General features: G+C 50.5%; 1 protein-coding gene across 1 annotated transcript; it reads left to right on the top strand.

Moving 5' to 3' along the window:
- Positions 1–267: 267 nt before the first annotated feature.
- TSEN54 (tRNA splicing endonuclease subunit 54) lies at positions 268–10,773 on the top strand. The gene is made up of 11 exons (XM_009279684.1): positions 268–296; positions 460–618; positions 1,989–2,052; positions 2,197–2,280; positions 4,200–4,298; positions 4,608–4,660; positions 5,012–5,110; positions 6,255–6,889; positions 7,445–7,505; positions 8,237–8,353; positions 9,444–10,773. The coding sequence occupies exons 1-11, from the start codon at positions 268–270 to the stop codon at positions 9,592–9,594; spliced, it is 1,551 nt and encodes a 516-aa protein (XP_009277959.1). The 3' UTR covers positions 9,595–10,773.
- The last annotated feature ends 242 nt before the right edge of the window (positions 10,774–11,015 follow it).

Here is an 11,015-nt window from a genome sequence, read left to right as displayed (position 1 = left end):
GCTTCTGTGCATGGTGCAGCGCGCAGCCCAATGTGCAGTTCAGCGCACAGCTCAACGCACGGCCCGGTGCACGCCTGACGGGTGTCTCGGCGCCCAGCCCCGGAGCACACTCCGGTGCCAGCCCCGGGCCGCTCCCGTTCCCGCTCCCCGGTGCCAGCCCCCGCCGCTCGCGGCCCTCCGAGTCTCCAGGGGGCGCGCCAGCGCCCGCCTCGCTCTGCCGGTGCTAAGGCCCGGCGGCGGAAGGAAGGGTCTTTCCGCGACGCGCCCATGGAACCTGACGGCTCGCGCAGCCTCAGGTAGGGCTCGCCCGGCGGGGAGGCCTCGGAGGGGCAGCGCCGGCGCCGCGGCCACGGGGGCTGCCCGCGGGACGGAGGGTTGGGGCCTGGGCTGGACGGCTGCGGCCGCAGGTTGGGTGTCGGGGCCCTCTTCCCTCACCGTGCCTCCCCTCTCGCCCCGCAGCGCGGCGGAGCTGCTGGCGACCCACGGCCGCAAGGCCCCTCAGCGTCCCCGCGGCCAGAAAGACTTCGTCCCCGACGGCTCGGCCGAGCAGGCGGAGAAGCTGCGCCTGTGCCGGGAGGAGCAGTGGCAGCTCCTCTCCGAGGAACGCGTGGAGCGGCTGTAAGTCCCCGGGGCTGGGAGCGGCCCGGCTGCCTCGCTGGAGCGGCCACGGGTCGCAGAGCTGTGCTAAGCCACTGAGCACGGGCTTGTAAATTCCTTTTTCCCTGGGAGGGATCATGTTGGGGGGAGGGGGGCGGTCAGAGCACAGCTGCTGTCCATTCAGGTGTTATTATGAGTAGAATCGAACTGTTAATAGCAGGTAGGTGTTAGCACAGTAAGTTCCCTTGCCTGTCCCCTCAGTTCACCTGCTTACAGCTCCCTGGTTGGAGCAACAGCAGGGCAGCTCACTCTGGCTGTTCCTTCAGGAGCAGAAGGTCATACTGGCATTCCAGTGGCTTCAATGTGGGTGTTCAGAAAGTCCCTCAAAGGGCTCTTAGTTTTCTCAGGTGTGTGCATAATCCTGTAGCCTTTGCAAATAGCAGCCACTGTCTTCTTGGGCCTGGTCTGAGTTACACAGCCCCTTATTAATGCTCATCTGTGGCCTTGTGCAGATTTGGCTGACTCTTGGTGTCCCTGGTTTATCAGTTTTGGTGGTTTCAACAGCTCTACCAGTCTCTGGAGCTTATAATTTCTTGGGAGATTTTCACACGCTACCTCTCAGCACACACTTTCCCTACCTGGCCTGCTGTTTTCTGGTAACAGTTCCTCTGCACTGATCAGTAGCAGCAGAAACTGTTCACATAAAATCATACCACTGGGGACTTTAGAGAGAGAATGGCGACCTCCAGCTGACAGGCAGGTCAGACAAGGTGGACTGTTATCTTCCACTGCTGTCACAGTCCGGTTTGTTCAAGTACATCTGTAAATGCGTGTCTGGGGCAGCAGTGGAGACGCTCAGGATGGGAGGGCGACTGGGTAGGTTTAGGTTTCCTTTCAGATGGGGAAACTGTGGTACTGACTAAAGATGTAGAGCAAGTCTATGGTGGACCCTACAGGTCTTACCTTCTGTTTCCTTGAGCCAGCTGCTATAATGCATGTTTGCGTTGTTGCAAAGTCACCCTCCACTGTTTCTCAGCTATTAAATTTTTCCTATGAGACCATGTGGGTGGGATACAGCAATTTGAGAGTCTTGGCAGCATACGAACAATCGTATGATATATCATGGCCATGCATCTCCAGCAGGCTGCTGTAGCGTATGGACAAACGTCTGCGGTGCTGACTGAAGACACTCTTAACTAGTTGTTGGTGATAAAATCTTCAGCTGGTACTGCTAAATCCAGAGGATGATGTCTTTCTAAGGCCTTACCCTGCAAAAATGCCACCTGGAAGTTTGCTGCCTTTTGATACCTTCCTGAGCTGCTTGTGTTGCTACAATAGGAGTTGATTGTAGGACATGCTAGTAATAACAAACTAATCTTTAACCTTCTCAGGGGGAGTCTGGTGAAAGCTGAGTGGAAGCCAGGACAGAGCATCGTAGAGCTGCAGTCCCCTGCGGTGAGTCTGCTGCAGAGTGCACTCAGTGCCATCATCTCCTGCTGGCCATTGCGCATTCCTTAATTTGCTGCTTGAAATGGGAGAGAGCCTGGTTGTCAGCAGGGAACAGCCAGAGCCCATCACAGATTTGTGCTTCTGTTCCAGGGGAAGTTCTGGCACACCATGGGGTTCACAGAGCGTGGCAAACAGTGCCTGCTGCCCGAGGAAGCTCTGTACCTGCTGGAGTGTGTAAGTAGGTTACCTGCACGTGGATGGAGGCATTGGGTCCTTCCTGAATGATTGGAGGAGCTATAGGAGCTTTAGACTGAAGTCTGAAATCACTTGACTTGTGTTGGTCACTGCTGCAGTTTGAGCAGATGATAAACACCTGGTTCTCGAGGAATTGTCTCTTTTAGCCTGTTGCTGATGGAGCTGTTTGTCTCCAGGCCATGGGTTCATATGTTGTACTCTAAAGCAGCCTCTGTGTCATTGACAGCTTATGTTAGTTGGATTGGTGGCCAGTTTATTCAGCTGGTATGGTGTTTAACCCGCTCCTACGTCATATTTGACAACAGAGACTAGGAGAGTTTTAGCTGATCTGAATTTCTCTTAGTACAGCAGTCATAAGTCAGCTCTCTTACCAGAGTGAAAGAAGCGTGAGGAGCATGTTACAGAGTTTTCTGCTGAGATCTCTACTTTCTTGCTCTGGAGGAGATGAAGCACACATTTATATATCAGTTACTGCTTTACCGAAATCTGTATATGGGGACTTGAACTTCCACAGTCCAGGAAAACTCACTGTTCTGGGAATTTCTGGAAACGAGATCAAACCCTTATCTTCTGTTCCTTGCAGGAGTTAATTGGAATAAAAGGTTTGACAGTGAGAAATCCTTTTTCTCAGAACTGGTATACAGTTAATTAGGACCTCTGAGACCGGTCAGTGCCTTTTCTGTCATAAGTTGACTTCCTCCCTTATCCAGCATATCTTACGTGTTTTGCAATGACAGGGTTCATAAGTTCATCAGCACAGTTTTTCCTGTGCTTCCCTAAGAAGCTGATGGGAATTAGTGAAATTCTACCCAGCTTGGTAGGGCCACGTTAGCAGCCAGTGCTGTACATGCTTTACACTTAAGCAGAGATCTTTGGGGTTGCTACTTGGCATCTGTTCCCAGTATATATGGCAGAAAGAAATTTAAATGTGGCAGACGGGGGAGTGAGACCAGGTTGCTTTCAGTGCTCTTCTGCTTGCAGAAATGCTGGTTAGGGCTCAGTTGGATTTCTTTGCTGTAGAGAGGGGTTTTTTTTAATCTCTTCACCAAAGCCTGTTACCAGTAGAATAGGTGCACTGATCTAAAGGGGAGCTTTTTTCCCTTAGCAAAACTTAATCAGATTATGGGCATCTGATGACATCCCTTAAATCCTAACTGCAAAAGTAGGGCTTTTTTACCTCTGGCAATTTGACAAACAATGGATCGTAAACAAATCGATGAAAATAAAATTGTTTAGTCAGTTGCTGAGTACAAAATCTCTCCCCAGAAGCAGAAAAGACCTGTTAGATACCTTCAGCCCATCCCATGGGAGAGGTGTGGTTCCTAGTGTTTTGTTTTCTTTGTTTATGAGTAAACACATTTTTAAAAAAAAAACAAAGAGGAAAAAGAGGCATAGCCTAAAACTGCCTCCTGGAGGTTAGTTGCTATTGCCTGGGGAATCTACCTATGAGATCACTGGGGCTGCAGTAAATGCTTCTGAGGAGCCACCAATTAATGCCATCAATTCCAATGCTCCAGCTCTCTCACTTGTGCTGGTCCTAGATGTTTTTGTAGTTGTGCTGTGTCCTGAATCACGGAGATCAACAAAGTTAAAGAAAATTACCACCCAAAGCAATGATTATTTTAACAGTTGAGCGTTGTGCTCCCAGCTGCATCCTCCAAATAGATGCAGCGCTGGAGCAGGAGCTGACGGCTGTGGGTGGGAACTTCTTACCTGGCTGCTAAAACCAGGGCATGGGGGAACTGGGCATGGGAGAGGGACTGTCAGTAATCCAGGTGGCACATGGGGAGACATGAATATCGTGAAGGAGGGTGCTGAGATTGGTGGGAAGAGACTGGTGTGAGCTGCTATAGATTTGTTCCCTGTGATTCTCTCAACACCAAGCTTTTGCCCTGCAGGGCTCTGTTCAGCTCTTTTACAGGGATTTGCCCTTGTCAATCCAGGAAGCCTATGAGATCCTGCTGTCCCAGGAGGCAATGAGCCTGCCACGTTACCAGGTGTGTTGGGACCTCCAGCTATTGCAGGGAGGATGAAGGCAGAGAGCCCAGGCTCTGCCACACAACCTTGTCCAGTGGCTGAGAGCAGAGTAGGACAGTTAGGGAGGGAAGGGCAGTCATTCTCAGTGTTTCACACCCACCTTCTTCCAGATGATCAGTTCCTATTTCCCCACCTTTGCTTTGGGTCCTAACCCTGGCATTTTCTCCTCTGCCAGTGCCACACTGTATTCAGTCAGTTGTAGTGGAACTGAAGTAAGTTGTTTGGTTTTAGGGTAGTCATTTAACCCTCTTGCTTTCATTTGCTCTAAGGTGTTCAGCCACTTGAAGCAACTGGGTTATGTTGTACTGAGATTCAACCCCAGGTAACCAGCTTTTCCTTTCCACACTGCTTTCTCCTTTCTGAAGACCCTGAGCAGCTCTGTGCCCACAGTGTGGCCCTAGTGGAATGGCAGAGAAGGGGACTTGGACCCTGCATTCCATCTCTTGGGATGATTAAAGGCTAAAAGTGGCACTCTGCCCTTGCTTGCTCCTCCCTCTTGAGGAGGTGATTGGGAACATGAAATGGGGCATGAGCTGAGGACCATCTTGGTCCTGCTTGTGGATTTTCTGTGTCTGGAAGAAAAGGTTTTTGTTGCTGTATTCTGGGGCTGAGCAGAAGGGTAGTTTCGCTATCCCACCCTGCTCTCAGCCTCTATCTTGGTGTCTCCTTGCAGCACTGTCCTGTCTCCCTATGAGAGGCAACTGAACCTGGAAAGTCACTGCGAGAGCTCTGGGAAACACCATCGCAAAAGGAGGAGGAGTTCCAGCCCCCGGTAAGGATGTGGCCCAAAGCCGCCTTTCATCTTCTCCCAGGCTCTGTGGCTTGGGAACAGCATCCTTAGCCCTTTGTGCTGTGGGTGACTTGTCTGGCACAGCTGCTCTTGGCTGTCCCCCAGCAGTGCAGTGCTTTTCCTGAACTCTTTGCAGTGTGCCCTTTTGTCACATCTGTACTTCATGCAGGGCTAACAGGGGCAAAGTGCCTCTGAGCTTCCCGACTGCAGTGGTGAGATGCCAATACAGAAGGGTAGAGAGGTCAGTGCAGAAGAAACACGTGGCAGATGTTTCCTCTTGCTCTTTTTTAGAGGGATCACAGACACCACAGTGCCCATCTTGCACTTATCCACCCCCTCAATGCAGCTTACATGCTAGGACTGTACAGCAGAGAGCATAGTTGGGTCCTGGTCCTTGCACACGGCCTCTAGAAGTTGCCAAAATGCAAACAGAAGCTGACATCATTACGAATTTTGCTAATAATTATGATAGCTTCCAGTAGGTGGCGTCATCCTTTAAGAAACAGGGAGGACGAGACTGGTCTGCAAGTCCTCTCCTGTTAACAAGTAACTCAGTGCCTGAGGAGTTACAAAATTTTAGGAACTGGGAGATAAAACTGCTGGTTTAAAAACTGCCCCATATTCTCTGGGAGCCAGGGACTGAATCTCATACCAGTAAGAGGTGCTGGCAGGAAGATTTCTGCCTGGCCTGTGCTGGTTTGGCTGAAGTCCATCATGTTTGCGTTGAGGTGTTTGGGTCAGTATATGTATGGGGGGTGTGGAGGCTGCATGGCAGGTTGGGAACGTGTGTCTATACAAATCAAGGCTGGGATTCTCCTGGGTGTTGAAGTTGAACCTCATGCAGGATTGCTGAGAAGTTTATTCTGCCTTTGGCATTCACTGCTTGGTTTTGTCCTGCTTTTTTCCCTTATCATTTTGTCACACAAGCAAACACCCTCCTTCCAGCCGAGAGGTTGTTGTCAAGGGTTTGCAGACCTGTCTGGGGGGTTCCTGCCACCTTTGCTGTCCTTCCTTCAGCCTTGGCAGACTGCATTCTTCCTGTTTGCAGGGCGGAGGCAGGATTCAAAGGGAATAAAGTTCCACCACGCACTCTCCCTGTCTTTTATGCTGCTGCTTCTGTCTTTAGGTCACATGAGAAGAAACATAAGGTATCCGAGGACCTTCCAGAAGCTGAAGGGACCTCCAAAAAAGCTGGAGATGACTGTGGAGACTCCAGCTGCCTTCCCGTGGATGAAAAGCCTTTGTCAGAGCAGCCAAAGGAATCGGATGCTGGCAGTGGAGAGGGGGAGTCAAACCCAGTTCCTCTTGGTACAGGACAAAAGGACTCCCTGAGCCCCTCCAGGAGCCAGGCTGGAGACCACAAGGAGAGCAGCACTGGTACCCATGCACCCCGCTGGAATTTTACCACCATAATCTTGCCAAACGTGGCCCCAGACCAGCCGTGCACACATCTGCCCTCACCTGACAATGGGCTCCTGCCAGAGAACGTGCTGGGGAGGGAGATTGATGCAGCTTGCTGGTGCGCACGCATCAATCAGAAACAGGAGAAGCTGTCATGGAAGGAAAGGGAGCAGCGAGAGAGGGAGAGCAGGTACAAGAGCAGTGTCAATGCTGACCAGGAGGTGAAGCGCTGCTCCAACTGGCAGGAGTACAAAGCCCTTTTGGAGCAGAGGAGCCAGCAGAGGGTTTGGAGACGACCGCCGCATCTCTGGGACCAAGCTGTCACACCGCTTTTGCGGCCAGATGAAGCTACCTCATCAGGTAGTGGCTCTGGGAACTTGACAGGGAACCCCTTCTCCCCCCCAGCTCTGTGAAACATTGCCTGGTATGCAACAGCAAAAGGGATGATATAGAGAAGCTGAACATCAGTTTAGGGGACAGTACCTTGAGAAAGAGAATCTCACTAGAAGGCCTAGGCAAAGCAGGCACAGAGGAGCCCAGCCATGGACATGGGGAGAGAGAAGAAAGCTTCTCCTCTGCCTTTCCATCTCTTCCTATAGCCCACTCAAGTGCCAGTATAAACAGGGCTTTGGGAGGTCTTCCAATCCATTCCCCATGTCCTACTGTATTGCAGTCCTTCCTGCTAGGCTTAGGCATGTGAAATCAGGGCCAGAAAGATGCAAAGCAGTTGCAGGGTGTTCTGGGCTGTGCGCTGGGAGGAGATGAGGAAGTTGAGGTCTTTGAAGTGGCCAGTGGTGATTGTGGTGCTGCCAGCCATTGTCAGAGGAGGAAGGCTCGTGGGTGGTGGTGGAGTGCTTGGAGTGCCCTGGGAGAGAAATAGCTGGTCTGATCCTTTCCTGTTCCTTCTCCCTCCAGCTGTGCTCCTCCAGCAGATCAGCGTGCTGCAGCCCTCCCACATCCTGGATGGAGCCTCCCGGTTAGTATCCAGCCAGCCAGCTCGTAGCTGTTAGGGAGTGGGGGTGTCTTGTGACTGTCCCTGCTTGTGAGGTCTGTGAGATGCTCGCAGCAGCAGCTTGGGGAGCTGCCTGGCATCTGGGATGCCGAGAGAATCCAGCACTCTGCTTCATGACCCTGTTGCATCTGTAGTGAGGGGCTGACATTTCTGTGAAGTACCAGGTCCTGCAGCAACAGAGCTAGGGCATTCCAGGCCAATTAAAACAATGGGATCGCTCTCTCTTCCTGCCGTTCCCTCTCTGCATGCCAGCCAGGTAATCTCCCCCAGAGGTTTGGTTGGGTTTCACCTGTGCCTCATCCCTGGAATGTGCTGCCATCCCTGCTGCAGTGATTATAAAACCTTGGCTTTGGGACTTCTGGTTCTGCTCCTGCCTCAAAGGGTCTGTGTGGTGCAGTCCCTGTAGGGTAGAGCAGTGCTTTGCTTCTGTATCTGTTAGTGGCGCTTCTTGCAAGGGAGTCCACAGAGAAGGGAGTGTGGCAGATGTGGGGCAGAAGCTTGCTCTGGTCTGACTACAGGAAAGATCTGGAAAGTAATTAGAACAGTTGCAGGGTCAGTCCTTTGAGGAGTGAAGTCTTTCAAAGGGCTCAAACTAGCCAGGCTTCAAGAGCATTTGCTCCCTCTTTCCTCTGCTGTATCTATACCCTACAATGTTTCATTCCCATACATATGTGGATGTGTTCTCTCTTCTGTAGGCTGCAGGAGGACCCAGAGGACGTGAAGATAGACTTCAACGTGTATCAAGCAGATGCTGTGGCCAAGTTTAAGAAGACAAACCCTGGGAAGCCATATGTCAGGATGTGCGTTCGGAGGTATCCATGGATTTTGTGCCGTGTTCTGAAACATAGCAGTTGCTGTTGCGGAAATTAAGTCCTAATGATCTGTAAATGACCCAGCATCTTGGTGAGCTTTACAGATCATCAGAGTGCCTCCCTTGAGGGTGGTCCTGCCCAGAATTTTTTTTTTTTTCTTTCAGTTCCTCCTTTGTTGGAGGCTATGGCTGACAGTTCCTCCAGCCCTTGCACTCAGCCCACACTATTTGGTCATCTGGTTGCTGCTCATGTCTTGAGTATTACTGGACTCAGGAATAAGAAGCCACAGCTGGATTTATGCAATGCTTGTGAAACTCCTGTAGAGCTCAGTTTTGCAGGGAGCCTTATGGTACCTGAATCCTCAGCCAGTGCAGATCCCTATGGATTTCTGCAGAGATGTACCTCTCCAGAGCTCGCTACAGGCTCAGGGCCATGGGTTTAGTATTTTGACCTTTGTCAAATGTAACTTTAAGATCAGTACAAACAGGATTGGTGTTCCCTTTCTTGCTGGATCCAGCATCTGATACTTAAACTCCTTAGGCAGGTACAAAGTTCAGTCTCTGCCTTTTCTAATTTTGATATATGCTAAAACTGTCCCTCCACCACTCTCTGCAGCTGTAGTAGCTGGAGCAAGGAAGGTGGCAATGCAGTTTTACAAAGGTCTGTTGTGAGCAAGTAGGATGATCCTTGCTTTATAAATATTTTCATTTATGAGCAAACAGACTCTGCAGAACTAAAGGAGGGAGAAGCAGATTGGATGTTGCTTCCAGCAACCTAAAGATCTTCCTAGCACAAAGGTATTAAGATTGCACTGGACTGGCAATTTGCCAGTAGCCCCGTGAGCCGCATCTAATAGGCACAGCATGGACCAGTGTGCAGTTGCCCTTGTTTTTGGCAGGATTTGACAGTTTCCAGTTCCCGGCATGCAGTGTACTCTCTCAGGGCTGGCAGCCTCCTGCTTTGACTGAAAGGGGTGGGGAGGGTCACTACCAACTTCTAAGACCAAAGTGAGCTGTTGTGATCGTTGGCCAGGACAGCTTTGTCTCTGTATTCTTGCTTTGAGAACAATGGGATATTTTTCTCTCTGCAGCTTTGACGAGCAGATTCCATCCCTTCGGGCTTTGAAGCAGGTTACGTATCAGAGTGGGGACGTCCCGGTGGTCTTTGCGCTGGTGGATCATGGAGAAATTGCCTTTTATTCGCTAAAGGAATTCAAGCTGCCAGTTGATGTTAATCACTGAAGTTGCTGTCGCTTGCAGAAATGGTATGGGATGAAGGGAAGAGCTTTGCTCAGGACTTGTTTTCTTGATTACTGAAATATTACAGAAAACAGAGCCTGTGATAACTGGAACCTTGGGTAGTTGATCGTTTTATTTGCTGTTACAGACTTCACCCAACCAGATGGCTCACACATCATAGCAAAATTTACAGCAAACAAGTGTGTATGGCTTAGCTGGGCATTTCTGGACTGGAATACACACTGCTTTGTTCTTGAAGCCACTGGTTCTCCAGCTTTCTCATCTCGTAGACCACTAGTCTGCCTTCTCTGTGTCATCTTTGGCTGACCTGTGGACCATTAGAAAACACTTTGCTGGTTATCCTCTTGTCACATGTTAAGAACGACTGTGCTACACCAGTCGAATGGTTGGAGAGTCATTGAGGTGAATCAGGGACAGAATAAGCTGATCAGATCAGTGGTGGTGTCCTGAGCCTCTGTCATTCAGCTATGCCAACAACCATCAGATCAGATTCTGATCTGAAAAAGGCACAGCCATAAAACTCAGCCACCCGGAGTAAAGTTTCCAGGCACTTGAGAGCAGGAAACTGTGCCTTGAATGCTATTTCAACAGCCAGAGGTCACAGAAAAGCCCCAGAGCATTGCATGGCACCCCAGCCTCATGCTATAGCGGCTGTGCTGATATGCGTTTTGGCCACACAGCTTTATGCCATATTAAAGTTTGGTCACCGATATCGGCACGCTGTATCTGATAGTGACACCAGGGCTGTACTGCAGCCCACTCTGTTTCAGCCTGACATCCTCTTTCCTGTCTGTGGACCCTTTTCTTTTGCAAGTGAGAGATCTCTGAGTAAAGGAAGAAGCTACAAATTCCTCATGAGCTTTCCAGTCCTATGGCTGTTGTGCTCCAAACTGAGGACATCATTGCTTTCCAGGCCCTACTGTGGGAGCTTTCCACCGGGATATCCAGGTGCCAAATTTACTTTAGCCTCTATGCAAAAGTGCCTGTGACAGGTGCCAGAAAGTCTGCTCAGTGGATAGAAGCATGCTGAGCATGGCAGTGTTTGGTATCAAGGTTCTTCAGAACTGTAATGGCAACTGGTTTAGATGCATTTTATTTGATAATTTTTGAGTTCCCTTTGGAGATGGGGAGAAGGCTAAGCAATAAAAAAGCCTGTTCCAACAGTGCGAGCTCCTCAGTGTGGTTCTTAATTCCTGCAGAAATGTTAATAAGTTATGCAGAGGGAGACGCTCTTGGGCAGGCTACTGGGACCCCCAGTAGCACCAGCTCATGCCTGCTCATGGTCATACAACCCTGTGGCTGCGTAACACTGCTCCTACACCCATCTGTGTTTGGATCCAGCTGCTGCCCTGTTCCCTGAGAGGGCAGTGTGACTCAGAGCCTGGAGGAGTCTGTATGTCCGC

The sequence above is a fragment of the Aptenodytes forsteri genome, unplaced genomic scaffold (genome assembly GCF_000699145.1).
Source record: "Aptenodytes forsteri isolate BGI_AS27 unplaced genomic scaffold, ASM69914v1 Scaffold563, whole genome shotgun sequence".
Classification (NCBI taxonomy): Eukaryota; Metazoa; Chordata; class Aves; order Sphenisciformes; family Spheniscidae; genus Aptenodytes; species Aptenodytes forsteri.
This window is presented reverse-complemented; position numbering and strand designations above follow the sequence as displayed.